At 47.4% G+C, this 22,547-nt stretch overlaps 1 protein-coding gene across 1 annotated transcript in view; it reads right to left on the bottom strand.

Moving 5' to 3' along the window:
• The window catches only part of LRIG1 (leucine rich repeats and immunoglobulin like domains 1), an 87,578-nt gene that overhangs the window by 2,855 nt on the left and 62,176 nt on the right, over positions 1–22,547 (bottom strand). The window contains exons 8-18 of the mRNA XM_048074790.2: positions 19,028–19,171; positions 15,755–15,835; positions 10,996–11,067; positions 9,659–9,730; positions 7,690–7,853; positions 5,642–5,962; positions 4,747–5,028; positions 3,784–4,203; positions 2,357–2,479; positions 1,606–1,752; positions 155–463 (exon numbers count right to left, since the gene is read on the bottom strand). Coding sequence (XP_047930747.2) covers positions 155–463; positions 1,606–1,752; positions 2,357–2,479; positions 3,784–4,203; positions 4,747–5,028; positions 5,642–5,962; positions 7,690–7,853; positions 9,659–9,730; positions 10,996–11,067; positions 15,755–15,835; positions 19,028–19,171 — 2,135 coding nt within the window. The remainder of the gene's footprint in view (positions 1–154; positions 464–1,605; positions 1,753–2,356; positions 2,480–3,783; positions 4,204–4,746; positions 5,029–5,641; positions 5,963–7,689; positions 7,854–9,658; positions 9,731–10,995; positions 11,068–15,754; positions 15,836–19,027; positions 19,172–22,547) is intronic.

The following is a 22,547-nucleotide window of genomic DNA, read 5'->3' as shown; positions in this document are numbered from 1 at the left end:
CAGTGCGCCTCATAAAACCAACCCTGCCACTGTCATTCACGCTCTTGAGCCAAGTTAAAAAAGCTGATAAAAGCTAAAAACAGGGCTCTGATATAACCCCAGCAGTGCTGTGTAACAGCTGGGGAGAAAAAGACATCCAGGGGGAACGACGTACCGTGTTTGTCTGCTAGCAGCGGGCTGGTTGTGCTCCCGGGCCTTATCCTGTCGTGGTTGCTGGGGTAGAGGGTCCCGTCCGTTTCCGTCCTCCTGCCGCTGGCAATCCCGTTGCACTGCTGCGGGTGGAGAAGGCCGGTGCCTGCAGCCCTCTTCCTGCTCCGTTCCTTGTTGCTCAGTGCGTTGTGGTAGGTATTATCCATAGTCTTAAGGCCTTCGGAGTAGTACTCCGGCTCCCTGGGGTAAATGTGGACGTTCATGCTGTCCGTGCTGCCGCTGCAGTCCGCGCACACGACTGGCAGGCCGTAGCCTGTGCGGGAGGAAGGGAGAACAGCAACACACGGGGATTAACCAGCTGGAATTTGTCAGCACCGGAGCACACAAATTGCGGAAGGAAAAAGCAACTCTGTTTAGCTCATCTGTCCCTCAGCAGTGTGGGAATCTCTCAATAAATAATATGGACATATTTCGGTTTTTATACAGGGCTAGTAAATACTTGTGGTTTTCAGAACTCAGTAGCTGTCCTATCACAAAAGGTAGTTCCAATTAATGTGTTTATTTGGCAGTTTTTGTTTGTTTGGTTTAACTGCAAAGAGGTGATGACTTTTTTAAAATAATTGTGTGTTTATTTCTTTTCTAAACTTTCTAGTCAAGGCAGAATTAGAAAGTGAAACTTTTCTATAACTGTTTTATAATACCAAGTTACCTTTCTTATTTTTGTGCTGCTGCTTTACAGGGATCACTGTCAAATCATATTGTTATCTCAAGATGCTTTATTACTGTTAGTGGGAATAACAGATGAGCAGAATTCAAAGCAGCAAGATGAAAGGAGCTTCTAAGGTTTGAAAGTTAACTTCCTTAGTGCGCTTGACAGCTTTCCATTATTCAACTTTACAGTTTCTCCTGGAGAGGAAATTTGTTTCACTGCCTGTTTTTCTGTGGATACTGCAGTATAGCACAAGAACACAAAACTCATCCTAAAAATAGAAAAGTGTGAGTGTATCACCCAAGAAACTGCCAAAGAGAAGATTATCAGGTGGAGTGCCCAAACTGACATTTAAATTTTGATAATTAAAAAAAAAAAGCTGAGCTTTGAAGTTGACAGCCCCTTTAAAGGTCATGAAAAATTTTAACACCTTCAGTTTGAAAGTGCTTTCACGTTTCAGGAATAGCTCAAATCAAAATACCGATCAGCCAGCTGCAAGCTATGGCTATCATGAGCTTTAGTCTGCCTCTTTCTGATGGTTCCTCAAATTCAAACTATCCAAGTTTGATAGAGGATCAAAGCAAGCAGGAGAAAGTAAATTTAGTGTACTCGCACCTGAGAATCATTCTGGGCTTTTTTTTTTTTCTTCTGAAGGTAACAATTTCTCGTCTTAATGCTGTCTGACTTGGAGGGCTTTCTGATCTGTACAAACATGAAATACCTTTCCAGATTAATGGGTTTTGTACCTGTCTTATCTGGAACAAGCATTCCATCAGCCATGTCTTCAGTTTTCCAAGTGTCTTTATTATAGCCGATACATAGCTTTGGCTGTCTGCAACCTACAGTGGGAGCTTCAACATCTGGACACCTTCCAGCATCAGTCTGACACATACCTGCAACAAACGAACCATCTGGCTTAGGATTACAACCATCTGCCTTCGGCCGAATGGCTTGTTAGCCTTATTTCTAACGTAAAAACTCCGAAAGGGAGAAAAATAGCAATGGAGATAATAGATAATTTTAAGTTAACGTTTAACAGAATAAATGCTGTATAATCATAGGAGAATCTCAGTTCAGAACACTTACCTTTTCCTTCCTAATGTACTGTGTTTAAATACTGTAAAATCCCAGCATTAATTTCTAAGCCTGAAGACAGGGACAGGCAATGCTGATGTATTCTCTAGTAGAGCTTAACCAGGGGTAGCTCTGGTGCCAAAGAACTAATCCAAAATTAGCAAAAAAGTACTCCTTAGGGCCTGACTGAGCAGTTTCTGAAGCAGTCTCCGTGCATAAGTGCAGTTATTACTGGGAGAGGGTGGCTTTGTAAAGCAAAAGGCAGATCCTTGTTTTGCATAAATGCAGTAGCTGGAGAATTACATGGTGAAGATCTTTCAGATAACTCTTAACAAGCACAAAGTACTTTGTACTGTGATTTTTCCCTCCTTATATCAAATTCAGATACAGCATTACAGAAAAAATAATTAAACTGGTTCTCACCATTGCTGTCTATGTGCCCGTTAGGCTGTTGGTTATCTACTCTGACGACCGCTTCCTGCCTGTCAGAAAGAGTCCCTTGTGAAGACAAGTAGCTCGGCACGTCTGGAGGCACAATAGTCTCATCTAGAGCAATGGGAATAGAGAAATATGAATTCCTAGTAGGACGTAAAGGCTTCTGCTTTCATTGCATCTAAAATCACATATTCAAGAGGGATTTGGGACCAGATCTGTACATGGCATTTTCCCTAAGTGCAACAAATTAGAACTGAGCTGCCTAAATACCCCGTGCCCCTCAGAGGCCCCGCTCCTGACTTCTCAAAGCCCGAAGCTGTGAGGTTTAGTGCCACTAAGCCATTCTGGATATTTGCATTTGGCATGGTCAGTACGAGGTAGGTTGCAGGGGAACCGTCTCTTCAGAACACACACATCCTTATCCCCAGAAATTCAGAATACCTCATTTGATTCAAGTCCTCGGTCTCCCAAAGTCATAAGCAACAGACTTCTGGAGAGCGGGGATTTTGATTCGCTTAAGCAGGCACATCTAAGCCCCTTAGCTACCCTGGGCTTTCCCTAGTTCTTATCAGGCAATTTCAGTCATACAGACACCAAAATGTCATACACCTCTGTCATACAAACACCAAATGAAACTCAATTACACCAGGATTGAATAAAAGGGAAGAGAAAATCCCACTTGCACATTGTGCTGGCCATATGGGACCCAATACTTCCTACCTAGCTCATGTCTTCAGAATACCATGTCATACTACATCTAAAGCTAGCAGTAACACAGCAAGGCTGGAAATCCAAGAAGGGTATGGAAACCTTAAGCTCATTGCCGTACTTCTGTACAGAACCTGTAGAAAGCTGAGGGCAGGAGAGTTTTTCTTCACTGCACCATTTACTTTTACTGCACCAAATTATCCCCTTTGAAGCTCATCAGGAAGCAGTAAACACCGCTTCTTTGCCCGAAAAGTGAGGGATGCCCCATATCAGTAGGGTTACAACAGCTCTTACGAAAGGGTTTTCCAGCTTCTAAGTCTATTTTTGCAATATTTTGAATACAAAGCCTTTGAAAATACAAATTCCCAAGAAGACAGATTCCCAGCATTGTGGGCATAATGCAGGCTGTCTCAAGAGTTAGCATTTATGGTCATGGAACATCAAAGTAGCAAAGCAAGGGAAAAAAAAAAACACTTCCAAGTGGAAAAGACCAATCTGGAGAGCCAGCCAAAGAGAGAAACACAGCTCTAAGCACGTTTCAGCAGCAAGCGACTGCTGGTTCCAGCTTCTGTAGCCACAAGAACCACAGAGATAAGCCAATTGCTTTCCCAGTGTGATTGTGGCTACCTGACACACCAGTGGGGCCTCAGTGGGAAGTCTGACAAGACAAAAGGTTAGGGACAGCCTCAGCAGGAGACGAGAGGTACCTGTGTTGGTGACACTGTATTCTTCGCTCTTCTTCCTGGTTTGGTAGATGATGCAGACCCAGACCAGGGAGGTCAGCACGATGCTGCACACCACAGCGATGGTGATGATGCCCACCGTGGTACGGTCCTTCCGACAGCCAAGGGACTGTAAGATGCTGACGTGGCTGTGCGCGCGCTCCGTCCCCAGGGTGTTGGACATTTCACAGGTGTATTTCCCAGCATCTTCCAAGACAACGTTCCTAACGATGAGCAGCTGGTTGCCAGAGGTGAAGTGATGCCTTTCCGTCACCACCAGCGGCTGGTCGCCTTTCAGCCAGGTAATGCGCGGGGGTGGGCTCCCCGTGGCTTTGCACTGGAGAGCCACGGTCTCACCTACAGACACTACGTGGTCCTCCAGTGGATGGATCAAAGACGGTGTCTCTGCAGGGAATAAATGCCAAAATTAATTATTCAGTATAGTGTGACAATCATTTCTTTTAACAGTACTGAACATAACTGGTGTTTCTGCAGACAAATATACAGCAATGCGCTGCGTGGCCATGTCCCAGGAGCACACCATGACAGATCACAACCAAATCACAACCAAAGACTTCTCTTAAGCAGCTGGTGTTGGTCTTCCCAACAGAGAAACGCCCTAGGATAAGGGGCAGTGGCTGAGAAATGAATAATCTGGTAGGGCCAGAGAGAAGGAGTGCAATTTCCTCTTGAAGTAATTTTCCCAGGCAGGAAATAGCATGGTTAGAGGGGCTTCCCTGGCACAAGAGGAAATGCAACTCAAAGCTCCTTTTTAAATTAGTGGGGTATTTTTCATTAGTTAACTACAGTGTAAAAGGATGAAGTAAGATTAACACAGAGTAAGTACCACCTCTTCGTCCCATTTCTGTGTCTGCAACTGCCAGAGAGCCTGGATTGCCGTCCCTTCCAGTTCCCACTTGGTCTCTCGGGGGCACTAAGGCATCTTACCCAGTACAGTCAGGGTGGCGTTTGCAAGCACAGACCCCGCGGGGTTCTGAGCTGTGCAGCTGTAGACACCCATGTCTTCGATCTTCACATCCGTGATGAAGAAGACGTCGTCGTCAGGCATGACGTGCATGCGGCGCTCCCGGGCCGCGGGGAAGTCCGTGCCCCCATCTTTCTGCCAGGCAATCTGGGGGGTGGGGTCTCCTTCAGCCGCACACTCCAGCCGCGCCGTCGTCCCTGTCCGGCTGGTGATGTCGTGGGGAGTTTTGATAAAGGAGGGCAGCACTGTTGGAGAAAAACAAGAAAAGAGATGAGCAATTCCCTGGGAACGCGCCATCTTCCAGGCAGTTCGAACTGCTTTCCTTCCTAGGCAGGACATGGACATGGTGTTTGCTCACAGGCAACAGGACTGCAAGCGGCTTTTAAATATCTCAGCTGCTGAGGGGTAACCCCGCATTTCTACAGCACGTATCTGTCCAAGGTGCCCCCACACGCAGCATCATTAGAGCTGGGATCAGAACTAATATTTTTCTATGATTAACCTGAAATCAAAACCCATTGTCCCTCCTACAGAGAGCTTTCAATCACTGTTGTCGCTCTTCTTTCTATCCTTTTACATTCCTACGGCAAAGACTCTGTTGGAACAGCCACAGACAGGTGACTAACGCCACTGAGAGTGTGCAGAAGTGCTTGGCTGCATGGCAGCCGTCACAAGCCTGGCACTGCTCCTCTCGGCATTTCTCAGCACCCAGAGACGCAGGCAGCTGGTGTGAACTGGCTGGGAGCTTCTCACCATCAGGAATGGGCCCTCAGGAGTAACCAAGGGCCAAAAGCAGGCCCCAGAGAACTGAACCACCTCAGGACGAGGGAAGGAACCAGAAAGCAGCTTTCTACTCACCGTTAACAGTGAGCCGGGCCTTGCTGGAGTAGGTGGAGCCAAAGTGGTTGGTGATGATGCACTGGTAGCGGCCTTCGTGGGCGAAGGTGACGTGCCGGAGGTGCAGGATGGTGGTGTACTCCATCACCTCTCCGTCCTTCGCCCGCACGTGAGCAAAGTTCTCAATCTCGGCGTTGTGCAGCATCTCGTTGTCCTTCTTCCACGCAAACATCATGGGGGAGCTGCTGCTGCTGGCAGCCGAGCAAGTGAAGCGGATGTCCTTCCCGAGGACTGCCACCGTTGTCTCGGGCTGGATGATGATCTGAGGCTTGGGGAAATCATCTGAGAGACAACAGAAAGCAGAGTTAGTTCTGGGCTGTGAGGACAGACTGGGACAGGCAGATGCAACAGAAAATGACTGTGTAAGTGAAAGACATTACTGCACATCTGCCTTTACATCCACCGCTCTCTACACCAGAAAAGCTGCTCACTCTTGCACAGCACTCCACCTTTGGGACAGTGCAGATGTGCCGTGCACAGCTCCACTGAGCGGCTGGTCCAAGCTAGGACTCTGTTCTCTGGTTTCTTCTGAGATCAGCAGAGACAGTCACTCAGAGGCATGAAGCACCCCGAAGGTGCCCAGCTCTCCTCACCAGTGCGGTCGAACCTCAAAAAGGTGTGCGCTAGCACGAAGCAGCAGGAGAGAGCAGGGGGGCAGCTAAAGCATAGGGCTGCAAATGCCACCTCTGCGGGTAAGGCTCAGGAGCCTCATTTAGGATGAGTGCAGCCTGCACTCAAAACAGAAGCAGCTGTATTCGCCTGTCACCCTTCCAGGGTGGAAAGCTTTGTACACTCATGCTCTGCCCTGAAGACTGTTGGTTTTAGCAGGGTTCCAAGCAGATTCATTTATTAGATTTCTACAAATGGTGTAATTTAATATTTGACTAAGGTTTAATTAAGAAGCCAGGCCTCTGGAACCAGGAGAACTAGTGTGCCTGGAGGCCTTGGAGAGGCAAAACTGTCTTCACTTTGTGATGTTGCTGTGGAGATGGAGCCTTCGTGATCGTGTCTTCCCCGTGAATGCAGCAAGCCTCCCGGTCTCGCTCTGACAGAGGCCATATATCAGCCCCAGCACTCAGACCTGAGGGACGTGGGACAGCAGCTGGAACAAAGCTTTCGCTCAGTTTTTAATGCAAGTCATGTGCTGAGCTGAGTTAAATGGCGTTTTCAGAAGCTCAGTTCTCCTACAGCCAGCACCCACGTGCAGCTCCACCTAGGATCCACGATGCTTGGCACCACAGAGCGGGGACTGGCTCCCAAAACCAGGTGTTTATTTTGCCCCAAATCTGGATGCACGAGTAGCATCGCTGTGGCCTCCTTCGATCATTTACATTTCTTTTCTTTCCTAGAGAGGCAGTAGATGCTTTTTACATGCTGGGTGTTTAGCAAAGATAACCACAGCTCACAGGCAGAGTCAGCTGCAGTGGGAGAACACCGGTAGGTGAACACCCTTTAGATAAAAAAACAGCAGCAGAAGAAAAAAGAAGATTATAATGCAACTGTTAGCGGTCGGTCAGTTATGTGTGACACCTTACTGGACCAATAAAAGGAGCTGCAATGGAGAGATTCTGCTCTGCTCTTTAACCCTTCGTTCTTGTTTCCAAGAGGGAGAAAAGATGAGCGAGGAACACAAGGCTACACAACAAGCTCAAAGCGCTGCAGTAGGAAAAAAATGATAGCTGCAGTCTTGGGAATATCAAACCAAAAGGACCGTGCAGCTGTGCTGCCCCGTTTAGAACTGGAACAAGCATTAGTCCCTTTTGATTTAATACTCAGGGAGCTCCGTAAGGAATACACTACATGCAAGCAATGCGCTGTGTGGTTTTGGTGGGAAATAAATTGTAGCCAATGACAAATTTTTAAAATGCAGGCTTGGGCTTCCTTTGATCCCATTGAATAACAAAACAAAACAGAAACCCTCTCGTAATAACATGCTAGTAGTCAAAGAAAATGTTTCCCAAGTGAGTTCTGCCCTTCATACAACCTCAAAACACACAGGCAAGACTTACCACACACAAAACTTTCTGGCAGGACAGCAAAAATGCTCTTGCTCTTCAGTGACTCAGGATGGGCGCAGGTGGCCACCACGAAGGATTGCAGCTCCTTCTCAACTAACCACGGGGGCAACCATTTCAGCTGGCAGTCGCAGAGGAAGCTGTCGCTGTTTATGTGGCTGCAGGGGAACAAAACCAACACGAGCCTGCTGTGACTCCTGCGTGGAGAGAAGGCTGCAAAGCTCCCGGCCCTTTCATTTTGGTCACATTCCTCCCCTCCCCTCAGCATGGGTGGAAGGAAAAAGGGAGTGCAGGGCTGTCCTCAAGGCACTAATGAAGCTAAATACATCACACATTCAAGCAGCATTTCATCTCTGCATACAGCAACCCACTCCTGTGCTCCCTGGTGCCTTGTAATTATTATCCACTTTCAGAGTGGTCCCTAGCAGCAGTGACCAGTCACAAATGGTACAAAAACATTTCTCAGCACCCTAACAGTAACTCAGCAGCTTCTGTTAAGAAAAGAAATGGGAAAAAGATGCAAATGAAGGGGAGCTTCATTTTTTTTTTTTAAATCTGGGCTGAATTGTGGCTCAGCATAGCTCTGAGGGTAGTGGAGAGCTGCATGTTTACATCAATGGGGAATTCAGACTGGTCTGGTTTGGTCCAAGATCCCAGAAAAAGCCAGTGTGATCCCTCACATCAAATGTGCGGGTGCCCCAGAGACTGACGGAGAAATCCTGCCCCGCAGTGCTACAGGTTCTGCAATAGCAGAGTATCAACAGCACAGCAGAATCCCAACTGCAGCACTGTGTGATAGGAAGGTGTAAATCTCCTCCCGTTTTTATACTTGAAAACCTTGGGAAATCCTGAAGAAACTAGCCCTGAAAAGTGAAAAGGAAGAAATGGACCGGAAAGGGATGGAATGAGGGAACACGGGGATTTGCTTTTCCGGAGTTGTCCGCTTTGCTGTCCTAGACAGATGTGCTGCCCCTAAAACAGGTGATGGCATAAACGCTGCTGGCTAGCTGGGAGAGTTCAGAGAGACCTTTAGTATTTAAGACTTTAATAAAATGTATTCTGCACTTGTATGTCATCTCTGAAAGCCACCTCTGCCAAGACATAAAGGCTCCTTCACAATATCTGGCATCCCACAAGCTCTTCTCTAATTAGATCAGATTTTCTCCTCAGTTTTGTTTCAACAATGCAATAGATGCAGCAGATAAGGTGGTTAAAGAGACAGTGAGCGTGCAACCTTTGTCTTACTCCACAGTCACAGGTACTCGATGTCCTTGCTAGCATCACCTGATTCCCATTTTCAAAGTCAGGAAGAAGATCCTGAACCTACCCAAGTACCAAAGAAGTGACTCCTTGTTCCACAGACTTTGCACTACTCCAGAGTGCAGCAAATGCACTGACGTGGATTAAATATTTATAGAGAAGAGGAGAAAAGGAAACCAGGCAAGACTGGAAACAGTGTCTGATAACAGCACGGAGCCCAGGCTGGAGCACAAGCAGCAGCTCTGATAACACATCCGTATTTTTACACCAGAAGGCTGGATGACAAGCGGATTCAGTTCAAATGGTGCTTATCGCTGAAATGTCAGTACTGTACGCGGACCCTAAACATAGGCACAGCAGAGGAGCAGATGGGCCACTGGGATTAAATCTGTGACAGCGTGAGAAGGAGAGATGGCTAACGGGACCAGGGCTGGACTTCCTGAGCGGAGATGAATAATTGCACAGATGTGAACCTGCTGGAAGAACCTGTTTCGATGATCTAATTTCACTCACTATTAAATGCAAGATGTTCCCATGACAGCCACTCGTGTGTAAAAATACCCTGCCGAGGAGGACAGCGGGAGGAGGATATAAATGAGTGGTGATGTGAATAACACCCCCTTGCAAACAACGTGCTACTTCTCACGTCCAGGGCAAGAGAAATCCATGCCTCCTTAATGGTGTGTACAGTCCAATTACTTACAGCTGCCGCAGGCTCTTCATCTTAGCAAAAGCATCTGCTTGAATGGAGCGGATGGCATTATCTCCAAGGTTCCTGCAGAACACAGACAGAGGTGGTTTGAGCAAAAGGGATGTGACAAAATCTCTCCGTATTTAAGCAGTAAGTCTAGCAGCAGGAGGTGAGATGGCAGCTCCTTGTTACAACAGTACGCACTCAGAGCTCACACAAACAGCCTTCCACAAAACGTTTTAGTATTGAACAAGTATTGCTGAGCAATAGTAAAAGAACAAAAAACTCAGGAATAAATCGCTAAGACAGTCCATAGCCCACCTCCTCACTACCCTTTCTCAGTCTCAGCTACCTCCATCACCCAGGGCTCAGAAATTCCTCAGCCCTCTCAATAACCAAAGATAGTCAGGAATGTTGAATCCCAGGCCAGACCTTCAGCAAACGTAAAGAAAGCTAATACTTGCACTAAACGGCATCTGAGAAGTTATTTGAAAGTGACTTTGAGAGGATATTAGAGTGCTTGAAAAACGCTGCAATGTTTCCACAGGAAGGTATTCTTAAAAGCTTCCCTCGCAACTGTCGCTAATTAAAAAATATCCCTTGTCCTCTGAGGAGGGATAGTGTCAGATTTAGGGTGAAGTGCGGGACAGACAAATGCCAGCACTGCTTGCGGAGGAAATCTCAGCACAGCGTTAATAAGGGACCCTTTATCGGGGATGGTACCCCCCAGTCACAGTCCTCACCCCTCAGTATGCTCTCAGTGGCCACACCGTTTCTTAGGATCAATGGCCAATGGGACATCTAGAGCAGAATCACACGTACTCGTCTTAGTTCAGAAAGGAAGCTATTCATGAATCACTGCTGGAGTCATCAGCCTTGGGACATAAAAAATATTACATAGCAGCAGCCAAAATTCACTTCTTGCAAATCGCTCTTAGGCAGTGGAGCTGGACGGGGATGTTTGGTGCCTGTATCATAGGCACTCGTGTGCCAGCCTCTAGATTTAGGAGGAATTCGGGGCAGGGGAAGAGGAGGGCGCCCTGCATCTGAAATAGCCGAATTTCATTGCGAACAGCCTGCAAAGAAGCAATGTGCAAGGCGGTATTTATCCAAGAACAAATCAAAAAATTAAGAGCATGCAGATTTGCCATATGCTCTATAACTTTGTTCCTGGCACAAAAAAAGGCCAAAGTTGAGGAGGACTTATAATGAGAAGGAAGCAGGTGGCCCCCACAAATGGACTGGCTTCTCAGTTTACAAAGACGCTATTAAATTGCTAGCAGATCTCTCAAGCAGCTACTTTTGGCAGCCCCCCCTCCCCAAACTCCGAGGCATGGTGGGTTACTCACAGGTGCTCCAGGGCCTCCAACCCTGAGAACGCTTTCTTGGCCACCGACTTGATCTTGTTTCCAAACAGAGTTCTGCAGTTTCCAAACATCCAGTGCCAGATAAACAGAAAGCGAACGGGGAGAGGGAGGCAGAAAAAGAAGGAACACAATTAGCGTGGCTTTATCTGATGGACGCGCTCGGTGCAAGTCCCAGGAAATCTGAACTGCGTGGAGATTAAGAGGGCTGAAGTGCACTCGCTTTCCCGCTCCTGAAATTAAACCCTTTTATCTGTATTCGAATTTAATAGTGATGACAGCACAAAAGGGAATGTGCCGTATCACATAAAGAGGCAGGTTTGCTCCAGTGCTTGGAAACCAGCTCGAGGAGTAACACAAGGTCCCCTCCAGTCTTTGAAGGCTGGCTGTGGACAGGATTAAATGCAATGACAGTTTAACAGGATTTGGGGCTCTCCCTGCACCACTTTTCATCTCTGATTTCTTCCCAGGCAGTAAAAGAGCAGCGATCTATTCGCTGCAGGTCGGGTATCCACACCGAGGCTAGGGGCTGCCTCTGGGCTGCGTGCTCGCAGCACCTCGCCCACGTGAGTGCTGACTTCCTTCCTTGGCCTCTTACAAACACGACATTTTATACAATAAATAAGAGCGGCGTAGTAATTCTGAGGGCCAAAGGGAAGAAGAGGAAAGGCAATAATGCACAGGCAGCCCTGAGCCGAGGAGCACGCCTGCCTCCATCTGTGGCCGCGGAGCCTTCCTCCCCACCGGCCGAGCCAGCTGCAGCCAGCCCAGCCCAGCTGCTGCTGGCAGAGGTACAGTGTTCTGTAAATATTGACCGGTGGTGACTGGTCAGGGGCAGGGTTCACGCAAAATGGATGAGCCCCTCAACTGTTTTAAAAAAACATCCACCGATGTCGTTAATTAGGAAATTCTTTCCTTCCCCGAGCTCTCTCTGCGTGAGGTTTGTCTTCCAGGTGCATCTTTTATCCCCCCTTGCTTCACACGGCTTCCAACACAAGTCATTGCTAACAGCTCCAGTAAAAGGGCTGCCGCATCAGGTGCTCTGGTTGGTTGGGTTTTCCTGCAAGATTCTTCCCTCAAACACAGGGTGCCACCTACGTGCTAATAAGGCTCCAACACTGCTCACTGCACTGCTCGCTACCAGCTGTGGAAAGGAGGCTGGGGTACAAGACGAAACACATGTGGCCATTATACGAGCTCATCCATTTGCAGGAGCTTCTTAGGGCTCCCCACAAAGCACCATTTGAGTGTCAGGACAATCTGGTGGCTCGCCACCACCACCCAAAAAGGACAGTTTCCATGCGGGTGACACAGCGGATGCCACACGGAGCAGAAGGAAAAACGGGGCTCATCAAGGCTCCAGAGAACTGCAATCTGCTCTATAAACAATATTGTCCTAAATACCTAGCGAGCTTTCCTGAGCATCCCACTACAGCACCAAACCCAGCATATCAGAGCTTCTACCTACTGCATTTTACACTACATTACTGCGTGGCTTTATACAAGCTACGTGTACAAGCTTTACACAAGCTACAAGCTTTATACAGTACCCCACGCACCAAAGGCTGTATGCAATCACGTGTAACATCATTTGGTAAAAGGTATCTCGTATTAGTGCAGGCTTTGAAAAGTCCATTAGAACGGTTAATACAGTAAATAATTCACTGTATGCAAAGTGGCCACAAGGCAGCAGCCATACAAACTAATTTAAGGAACCATAATCCTAAATGAGTATGGAACAATAATCCTAAATGAGTGCTATGCTGAGCTTGGATTTGATAACTGGAGATTTCTGTGTATGGTATACAGTAAATCTTGAACTTTGAAAATCTGAGATACCGATTCTGTCAATTTGCCCATCTGTGCAGAGGCAAGCAGGACCTCTGGGGTGCGAATACACCCATCTATGCGCTGCATACGGTTTTATGGTTACATTCATGGGAAATACGTAACACACTGGTAATGACGCCGCGCTCCAGCAAACGCATTCAAATCACGATGCCTTTCAGACCTCAAACAGTCCCTGCTCTGACTCGGGAATGCTCTGAACCCAGCGGCTCCCTTCAAAGGGAGGCGCGTGCGGAGGTATGCAGCTCCGCACCGAGCGCCCCCGCCGCCCAGCCGCGCTCCGCCGCTGCCGCGGAGCTGGGCGCAAGCATGCTCTCCTGGTGGCTGCACAAGTGTAATTACGCGCCAGGCACGCCGTTCATTAGCAAGCAGCATTTTCTCCTCCAGCCAGTTCTGCACCTGCAGGAAGACCTCAGTCACTGAGTGAGCCGTCAAGAAAGCGGGCACGGTTAGCAGCTTGAATAATTAGGGAGCGCGGCGCTCCCCGGCGATTCCACCGATGCTTTTTACGCTTCGGTGCTTCTTTGACTCTCCCTTTCTTGAAGAAACGTTTTAATTTAGGCCTGTGCTCTCCGGCCTGGAGAGCTTCATATATAATTCAGAGAAGGCTAAAGTGACTGGCCTCCCCACCTCTCAGTTTAACACCTTCATTTCAGCGAACAGCCCTCTCCTCGCTAAATCCTTTCAGAGGCTAATCTGTGCCAGATCAAAGGGGAGCGGCTTTTAAGGCAATCTCCACAGAGCTGAGGTGATTATTAATTCATTGGAAGGTCTCCTCTGAAGTGCCCATTTATTTTTTGTATGCTAATGCATTTAAAGCCTATTGACAGTTTAAACACAGGCCTTAAATCAGGCAGTGAAACGTTCTCTGTAGAGGCTGATATTTTACTTTAAGAAAAAAAAAAATCCCTGCAAGAATAACACTCATTTCAGCCTTAGAAGAAATTACATGTTTGGGATTTAAGTGCTGATGAGCTTGAGCAGAGCTCCCCAGATCCCCCTAAGAGTGAACACTCCCAAGTCTCCAAAATGCCCCAGAATGAAATAATTTCATATTCTGAGGGGTTTCTAGCCCTGCGGTGACAATGAATGACTCCAGCAACTTCTCTGCTCCTCTCTCCTACCTATGGCAAGAAAAGCGGCCACCTTCCGAAGCCGCTGCTGTGCTGGCTGGTGAACGTCAGACAGGACACGTCTCACAGGGCGCGATAGCTGCTCTGCCCCGAGCCCCGCGCACCCACCCCGCACAGCCCTGCAGGCTGCCTTTGCTCCTTCCCTCCTCCCACACCTCCTGGCCTCTGCCTGACCCCCCCCACTCATTCCTCCTGCTTGCTGAGTCAATCCTTTCGCTGATCTCTTTCCCCCAGTGCCGCCTCCTCAGGCTTTTTCTTTTTCACCCCTCTGCAGCCATTTGCCCCCGGCACTTCGGACACAGCCCAGTGACGCAGGACCTCCGCTCGTGCTCCCATGCCAGCGGCCACGTTGGAGGGATGCCCTGCGGTGGCTGTCCCACCAGGACAGCACTCTCTGGTATCCTCTCCCTCGTCAAAGCAGCACAGCTTTCAGATTCGGTCCTACAGCCTGCAATTAATTCCCTCTGGACAAGGCCTCTGCTCCCACTGCCCCTCCGGCCATTCTTACTGGTTTCGTCAGATGCACCAAAACTTCGGCAGCGTCAGCCAAGCCATCTCCCACCCACCACATCTGCTGCCTCTGCCTTTTTTTCTAGCAGCTCGTGGGAATATTTCCTGACTCCACACACGCAGCGATTCCTACCGGCTGCTCTCCCTCCCACACATCTTTCACCTCTCTGCCTGCCTCCCCTGTCCTTAGGTCCTTCCCTACCTTTTGCCTCACTTTACTTGTAGCTACGGCTTGGTTCCCCTCTCCTTGGATCCAGTGGCTCCCCTCAACAATGATCAAATGCCATCTATGTCCGTGACTTCCATTTTTTCTCCTCCATCTCAGCGTTACATCCCCACCAGCCCTGCCACGGCTCTTCCCACTCCCCCAGGAGGCTCTAATGAGAACACGACAATATACCGCCCGCCAGGATTCATTCTAGCCATCTGCTATCCATCGAGGTACTTTTACTGCACCTCTAGCTGTGCCATCGCAGCATCAGAGACAGCGTGATGGGGGGGTGCTGAGAACTTAAACAAAGGCAAGAGGTAATGATTAGAAGGGCTCTTGATTTGTCACAAGCCATCAGAGACTTCCCTGACAGCGCTGATTTATATAACTGATTTCAAATGGAACACGAACAAGTACAGAGCAATGTGAAAATACTTGCGAGGGCCAAGCAAGCAATAAACATTTGCAAGGCGCATGCTTGCCTTAGGTTTCTTTTTATCTCTTTAAGAGTCTATGCCCCATGGTGCCTTTTATTGTCACTGCACATGGAAGCAAGCCCAAAAGATCATTCTCAGACAGAGTATCCCACAGAAACGAATCCTGCTTCAATCCTCTGTTGTAACAGGAAATGGTAAGATCTTTCTCTTCTGTTTATTGTTACTCGCTGCATCAATCAGTGGTTCGCTGACGATTGCAAGGGGTCTTTTGTTGCTGTGTGCTTTTGGAAGCAAAGAGCAGTTGTGCTCAATCTTATATCTGAAAACAACTTAAGTTACTCTCTCTGGTGTTTCCTAACTGCAGCATCCAACACAGTAAGCGATGCTGACTGCTTTAGAGGGCCTAGGATTGCCTCCTATCTGCTTAGAAACACGAGTGCTTGATAACCCCATCTGTACTCCTGCAGGGAGCCTGCAAAACTACCACGTCTCAGATTTTCTGTTCTTCTATCTTGTTCCAAGGGAAGGAAGACTGCAGAGGGGAGAGATCCGACCCACACAGGCACACAACTGTTTTGCACAACTTCAAAACCAGGGATACTCACAGCTTGCTTAGGTTTTCTAGGCCTGTGAAGGCTCCGTTGGTATCTTCTATTGTGCCTGAGATGTCGTTGTGGTCCAGTTCCCTGGGGAGAGGACAAGAGAAAGCTCATAATCAGTGTCTAAATCCTAGGGTCATCATTAAAAACAAACATAAGAAACTTTGAGAATGGCAAAGAGCAAGCTTCCCATTTCCTCATGACACTTAGCAGAAAAAGCTGAGTCCCGCAGCAAAAACACAGGGACCACTTTTCCTTCACTGCCCCATGTTGAGTTGATGTATTCCAAAAAGAGCTTTTTTTTCCAGCTGAAACCCTCTGTTTCTGAGGCTGCAGTAGCTGATAGCTACTGTTTAAAACATGTAGGTTTTAGACCTTTTCTGTTTTTCCAAACAGGAGGAAAAAGAACACAAAGTCCCCGAAGTAAACTGAAAGAACTGAAGGGAATTGGTAGATAAGATGAGGCAAGGAGTGACCTACAACAGCATCTAAGTCTCTGATGGTGAAGTTTCACCACACATAGATGGTGCCCACTGAAGGCAAATAATTTCATTTTCTCACTCAATTCAAATTCCACCAGGATAGAGGCCATATTAAACCTGAACAACAAAGGTTTAACAGCTGTCCCTAAATGCTACTATCATAAATTGATAAATTTGGCTATTCCTGTCTACATTTATTTGTCTACAGCCATATCTTAGGAAGATGACTTGGTTTATTTTCTGTGAAACTGCATTTTTTTTTCTGGCAATGAACTTGAAAGCTCAACAAAGGAAAGCACTATCACCATTGCACAAGCCTAACTCTGTATAACCGTTTAAAAAAAAAAAAAAGAATTCCTTCTTCAGAGTTAGCTTCTTTTGGCTTTCAAATCCACCATCAATTATGAAAGTCAAAGGGGTCTGAAGAAAAACAAGCACACAGAACAAACAAAAAGATCCACAAAAGCTGTTTAAACAGTCTGTTTAAAAATCCTTCCCCCCTGCGCTTTAGTTCCAGCTAGAAATGAGTACCCAGCAACACAGACAGAAATTTATCATTTCTAATGGTAAGTAAAAAGAAAGAAAAAATAAATAGGCTTTGTTGGTTTTGTTACATCATTCACATTCAAAACCTAGCAAAAACCAACAACAAAGCAAAACCATCCAGATAACCCCCCAAACCCTCAGGTACTCTTTCGCACCTTTTGAAGATTGTTATCAGAACAATCCCAGTTTAAACATATCAAAACCAAAAAAAAATAAAATAAATTAAAAAAAAAAAAAAAGAAAAAGATTTCTAAAACAAAGCTCTGTATTTCTTAAGATGCCAGGCACAGGTATCACAGTACAACTTCTGGGCTATAATGCACAAATACACAACAATACACATGAAGAGAACAGTAATAATAATATTGAAATAACCCTGCGGTTTGAATATTCACATGCCTTTACTCAGTGGGGACGGGGCTGAGATTTTTGCCCTCGGTACCTAAGCTGGCTGCGGTCTTTCTCAGCCTTGGTGTGTGAACTAACGATGTGAAAGGAGATGGCCAAAAGCCACAAATCCTCTTTCTCAGCTGGCTTCAGCATGAGACCTGATTGCCGTGGCCCTGGGGAACACTCGCCTTAGCCAGCATTATTAGGGATGTCAGGGTGATCGGTGGGTACGTCTACGCCAAGAGGATGGATAAAAACCCAACGCCCCAGTGGGGTCTGGGCACAAAGAATGCTGTGGTGGCAGAAGAGAATTCCAGGAGAGCCGTTTTGATGTGCTGACGGTTCCCGTGCTATCTAAGTGGGGCAAGAGCAAATATATCCTCCCGGAGCTAAGTTTCTACCCTTCCCCTATGGTTGCCAAGCCAATGCCAGTTGTTCTGTTTGTCTGGTTTTTAAAGAAAAAATCCCTTCTCAGACATTTGTCCTGTTCAGTTCCACCACTGGCTACTGGTCTTTGGACCGGCAAAGCCTTTCCCATGGCAAAGGCAGACAAGTGGGAACAGCCCGTAGGAACTCTCCGACATGCACTTTTATTAATTGACTGCCACACATTGTGTTTTCTTGAAAAAGGAAAAGAAAACGGTATTGCTTGTTCGTCCAGAGGCAACTCAAAGGTTTAGTGTTAGAAAGGAGGAAAAAAGCCTTCCCAACAAATGGGTGAAAATAAAGAAGAAAAAAAAAAAAAGAGTGGGGTACTTTGGCCTGGCTCTCTTTGTATTCAAACTCCTCTCCCAGCCCCTGTTGCCAATTTCCTATTCTTTCTGGCTGGCTGAGCTTGAATGCTCGCAGCCTTGTTAATCATTGTGCTCTGAGGTCTCTAGGCCTGACCTCTATTTGAATAGCTCCACATTTCAGCAGTTTCACACCCACCAAAGGCTCCCCAACAATAGGCCATAATTAAAGTATGCTCGGGTCTTTTTCACCAGGTGCAGGACCCAATGGGCCTTTCTCTTTATTAAATTAGAGCTCACTCACACACTCCCTCTCCTCCTCCTCCCCCCCTCAGCCCTGAACATAAAAGAGGCTCCACATTTACTGCAGAGCAAAGGGAACGGCCAGCTCCCCTTCCCCTCCATTTTTCTTTGGAAACCTTTAGTTCCGGTCTTGACAGCTGCCTCCGAGAAGGCCCTTTCTGAATGCCCAGTGGCTGAAAGGCTTTGGCTTAAGTTTAAAAAAAAAAAGGCGGGGGGGTGGGGGGGGAGGACAAACAAAACCCAAACTCACTTTCCAGTCACTTCCTCCACTGTGAACTTCAATAAAGGGAAGAGTGGGATGCGAGAAGTACTGTAAAGAGGGGAGATCTCTCTGTTCCCATTTCCTTTTCATTACCCAGACCATAATGGGCTTCTGAGGAGGAATAAAGGTATCAAAGTGTGGTTTTTTCCTTTTGAAAGAAGAATTAAATCAGCCTGCTGAACTCCGCCAGCCTGGAGGCTTGGCCAGTGCTGTAACACGGGTGCTGGGAACTTGGTGGGGTTTCAGGTGAAGGCGCCGAGCAGGCAGCCTCTGGAGAGGGGAGCAGCCAGGAGCTCCTGCGGGAGCTTTTGGGGCTCCCTAATTTGAAAGCACCCTACAACAGTGAGCAGTCCAGTTGCAATTTACTACTCTTAATTAAAAAATACAAGTTCATTGAATTTGAATAATGGGTAAACACAATAGCTGCTCAAGACAACAGAGCTGTGTGTAGGGGAGTTTGCAGCAGAGAAACAGGCACTGGAAGCAGAGGAGAACAGTTTGGCAGAATATGAACTGTAGAGGGAAGGTGGGTATTGCATTATCTGACAAGCTGGGAGCAACTTACAGGACACGCAGGTTTTTCAGTCCCTTGAAGGCACCTTCTGCAATATGATTGATGGAGTTGTGGCTCAATCGTAGTACGTGCAGTCCCCCGAGGTCTGCCAAGCTTCCCTCGTCCAGCCTGGTTAGGTTGTTGTAAGAGAGTATTCTGAGGAGAAAAACAACAGCCCCGTCAGGCCAACCAGTCTTTTCCAAACTCCTCTGCAACAGCCAGTGCCTGCCTCCCACAACAGTCTTACGAGAGGCGATGTATACGGGGTGGGTACATAACAACTTGATTAGGAAATAACACTGCAGAAATATTCCCCAACGATACCATGGGGCAGGAGGCATTTGGCACTCATTTATAGGGAAGTCTTATGAGCATGAGTTGGAGGGAAGGAAGGAAGGAGGGAGGCTCCTCCAGAAGTGAATCAGAGCAACAGCCTAACACAGATGCTGTCAGTGACGCTGGGGAGAAGCTACTCTTTCTCCATGGGCTGCATGGCTACGTTAGGGCCCGGCAGCAGCACCCCTCCTCGGTCCCCTGATGTATAGGAAAGGTTTAACCCCGTAACACTCAGATGTCAGCAAAGGATATTAGTCCTGGTCGTGTCCAGTCCTCACTCCTGCCTGGACACCCTCTGAGGCTTACAGGAAAGAGCAGTCCCCGTCTTCCCCCTGCCCTGCGAAGTGGGGAGTGCTGCCAAACAGAAAGATTTTGAAGTTCGCATGCACTCTTGGCAGGGTTCAGACTTGAGCATCCAGGAGGTGTCTTATCGTTCTGCACTTGTGCATCGCCAGCCCCAGGCACCTGGGTGTGGGTGTCTCCACCCGAGTCTAGAGCCAAAAGCATTTCACCACAAGGCAATTGAATGCCTTCTTTCATCCACAGGAAGGAGGTATCTATCCACTGTAAACCAGCCACCTTCCCTCCCGCTCCCCTTTGTCAAGGAGCCTACAGTCTGCTTGAAATCATCGCCACTTACAAGTGACTAATATTGGAGGGTTGCTTTTTTCATCCATCTCTTCCCATTGGTTTTATTCTCTTGGTTTTCCTTTTGTTTTAAGTGCTACTCTTGTTGCAGTTTGGAAGCTGGTAGGAAGAAAGCTGATTTTCTCTCCCAGCCAGGGCGCAGGTGAGGCTTCTGAGATTTGATGCTGAGAGTAGGGCATGGGAAGCTCCCTGCTACCGCACACACCTCACACAATAAGCAAGGGGGAAAGCCACAGGCAAAGCCACTGGTCAGTGATCCTCAGCCTGGAGCACTCACCCGGAGCTCCTGGTGTGAGCGTAGCCCTCCTGTTCTCTGGATGTCTGTGCAGCTGGGTAGGTGAGCCCTGCAGGGCTACTGGCATAAGTGTGACCAGCTCTACGTTGCCTACGTACTGACAGGGGGTATAAAAGCAGCATTCAGATACATCCTGCCTCTCACATTTTCTCAAGCTTCTCTCTCTACATATGGCAATTACATAGGATTTTAGAAAATACCTTGGTGACTTGGGAGCACAAGTCCCTTCACAAGCTGTGAAGCACTGGACAGCTAACCTCAAAAAGTGCAGTTGCACTTCTTTGTATAAGCATTGAAATCCTTTATTATACAGGCAACAAGAAAAATCTGGGTTCCAAACCTCCAAATTCCTTTTCTAGTTCCTTCTGTTAGTAAGTCTGCTTAAAAATGTGTCTAGGGCTTGCATGAAAGTCACTGCAAAGCCAAAACCTAAGTCGAAACAGACACATACTCCTAAGCACTGCGAGTGTCATTTACTTGGCAAACGAGCTGTCTATCTTTTAGCTGTGTGAGTGGGCAGAGGGCAAGCTTTGGAAAAAAATCAGCAAAGATTAATGAGTTTGAAGAAGGTATGGGACAACATACTTTCATTCCTAAAGAAGTTGTAGTGTTAGTTATGAAGAACTGGCATCTGGTCAAAATTATGTCCTCACCTGCGATTAAAGAATTTGGCTTAAAAAAACAGAAGCGTTCAAAAGTAATTCTAAACCTGGCTGAGGAAAAAAAAACAGTTCCTTTTGATTCTACACAGAAGGGTTCCTGCTACAACTGGTGAAAGCATGTTCCCATCCGTTCCTCCTGACGTCACCAAGACGGATGGACAGCAGCAGCCTTCAGCGGTCTGTCTCAGTGGCTGTAACCAGCTGGAAGGTTTCAGGGGCTAAAGCACCTGGCAGCGGCTTCCTTCAACACATACGGTCTCTGCTTCCTGCCAGTGGGAAAGGCCAATTTGCACAAGACTGCGTTCCTCTCCTCGGCAGTTTGGATTATCTGGGTTGAGAGAAGCCAGCAGGTCTCTGCCACTGCCCCTTCTCATCTCTCTACCAGAGAGAAATCACTGGAACAAACATGTGGAAATACCTTGCCTACACAGCCCTTTCAGCCTGGGAAGGAAGCGGAAGAGTGACACAAAAAGCAGCCCGCCAGAAGGGATACATGAAGCAGTTAACTGGAAATCTGTTGTGCAGCTGCAGCTCCTGCTGCCAGACAGTTCTGGACCAGGTACATCTAACTCCTTTTCTTCCCACTGACCGAACTATAGGTAACAAGCGAGAGTTCTTTGCCTTTCTGAAGAAAAAAAAGACCCAGAAGCCAATTCGTCATTTACATCTGATGAAATTGTATGCTCCCACTGTGGATTTTTCCATGATATTGATGCCTTAGCACCTGACTGGCGAATACAATCAGCCCTTTCTCATGCCCATGAGAAGACAAGAAGATCTCTTTTCTTGTTGCATTTTACATCAGACTGAGGCTCGGAGTCATGTTTTCTCCTGACAACTGAAGGAGAGGCAACTCTCCAGATGCTCACCTCCTCCCTCGTCACAGATCAGCAGAGGTCTGGGCACCTCTCTTTTTGTCAATCAAGGACTTTGAAATTCATTCCCTGTGCAACCAGAGGCAATATTGTCTGATAACTGAAACCCAGCCGATTTAGTAATAGGGGAGGTGAGCAAAGAGCTTTTAATAAGAATGTAACATAGACATTCAAAGAAGTGCACAGAGGCAGTCTAGATGTATCTAGCGCTTCCTTTCCTCACCCTTCAATTTCAGAGCAGACCTCTCCTACAAGCACTCTCTGGCTGTGGGAGTTTCAGTTACAAGTATCTGATAGCTCTCTGTAGCAGCCTTACCCTAAAGGCAACATCTGCAACAGCTTGTAATATTTTGCAGAGATGTGTGCTAACACCCGCGTAATTACCTTTCGGATCTCAGCTCTGTCGTCTCTGGCCTCACGCTCTAGCACAATCCTGTTTGTCAGGCCACGCATGCCTCAGTGGCTCCGACCACCAGGCCTTTTGCAAGTCTTCTCTATTCTGCACCAGGGCAAGTGAGTCCTGTACCGGGTTTCTGCAGTGACTCCAAACAAGCGCCTCTAGGCCAGAACAGCTGACCACGTGCACTACTTGTGGCAGGAGATCCCAATCCACATGTGACATATAAAGGACTCAGCACTGCAACGTTTCATCTATATCTTAAGGGTTTGCAAAGACAGCGTCAGGTAGAAGAGACAAGCACGGATCTCCCTAAGAA

The sequence above is a fragment of the Anser cygnoides genome, chromosome 10 (genome assembly GCF_040182565.1).
Source record: "Anser cygnoides isolate HZ-2024a breed goose chromosome 10, Taihu_goose_T2T_genome, whole genome shotgun sequence".
In the NCBI taxonomy this organism is placed as follows: Eukaryota; Metazoa; Chordata; class Aves; order Anseriformes; family Anatidae; genus Anser; species Anser cygnoides.
The sequence above is the reverse complement of the archived record's forward strand: the minus strand, read 5'-3'. Positions and strand labels throughout refer to the sequence as shown.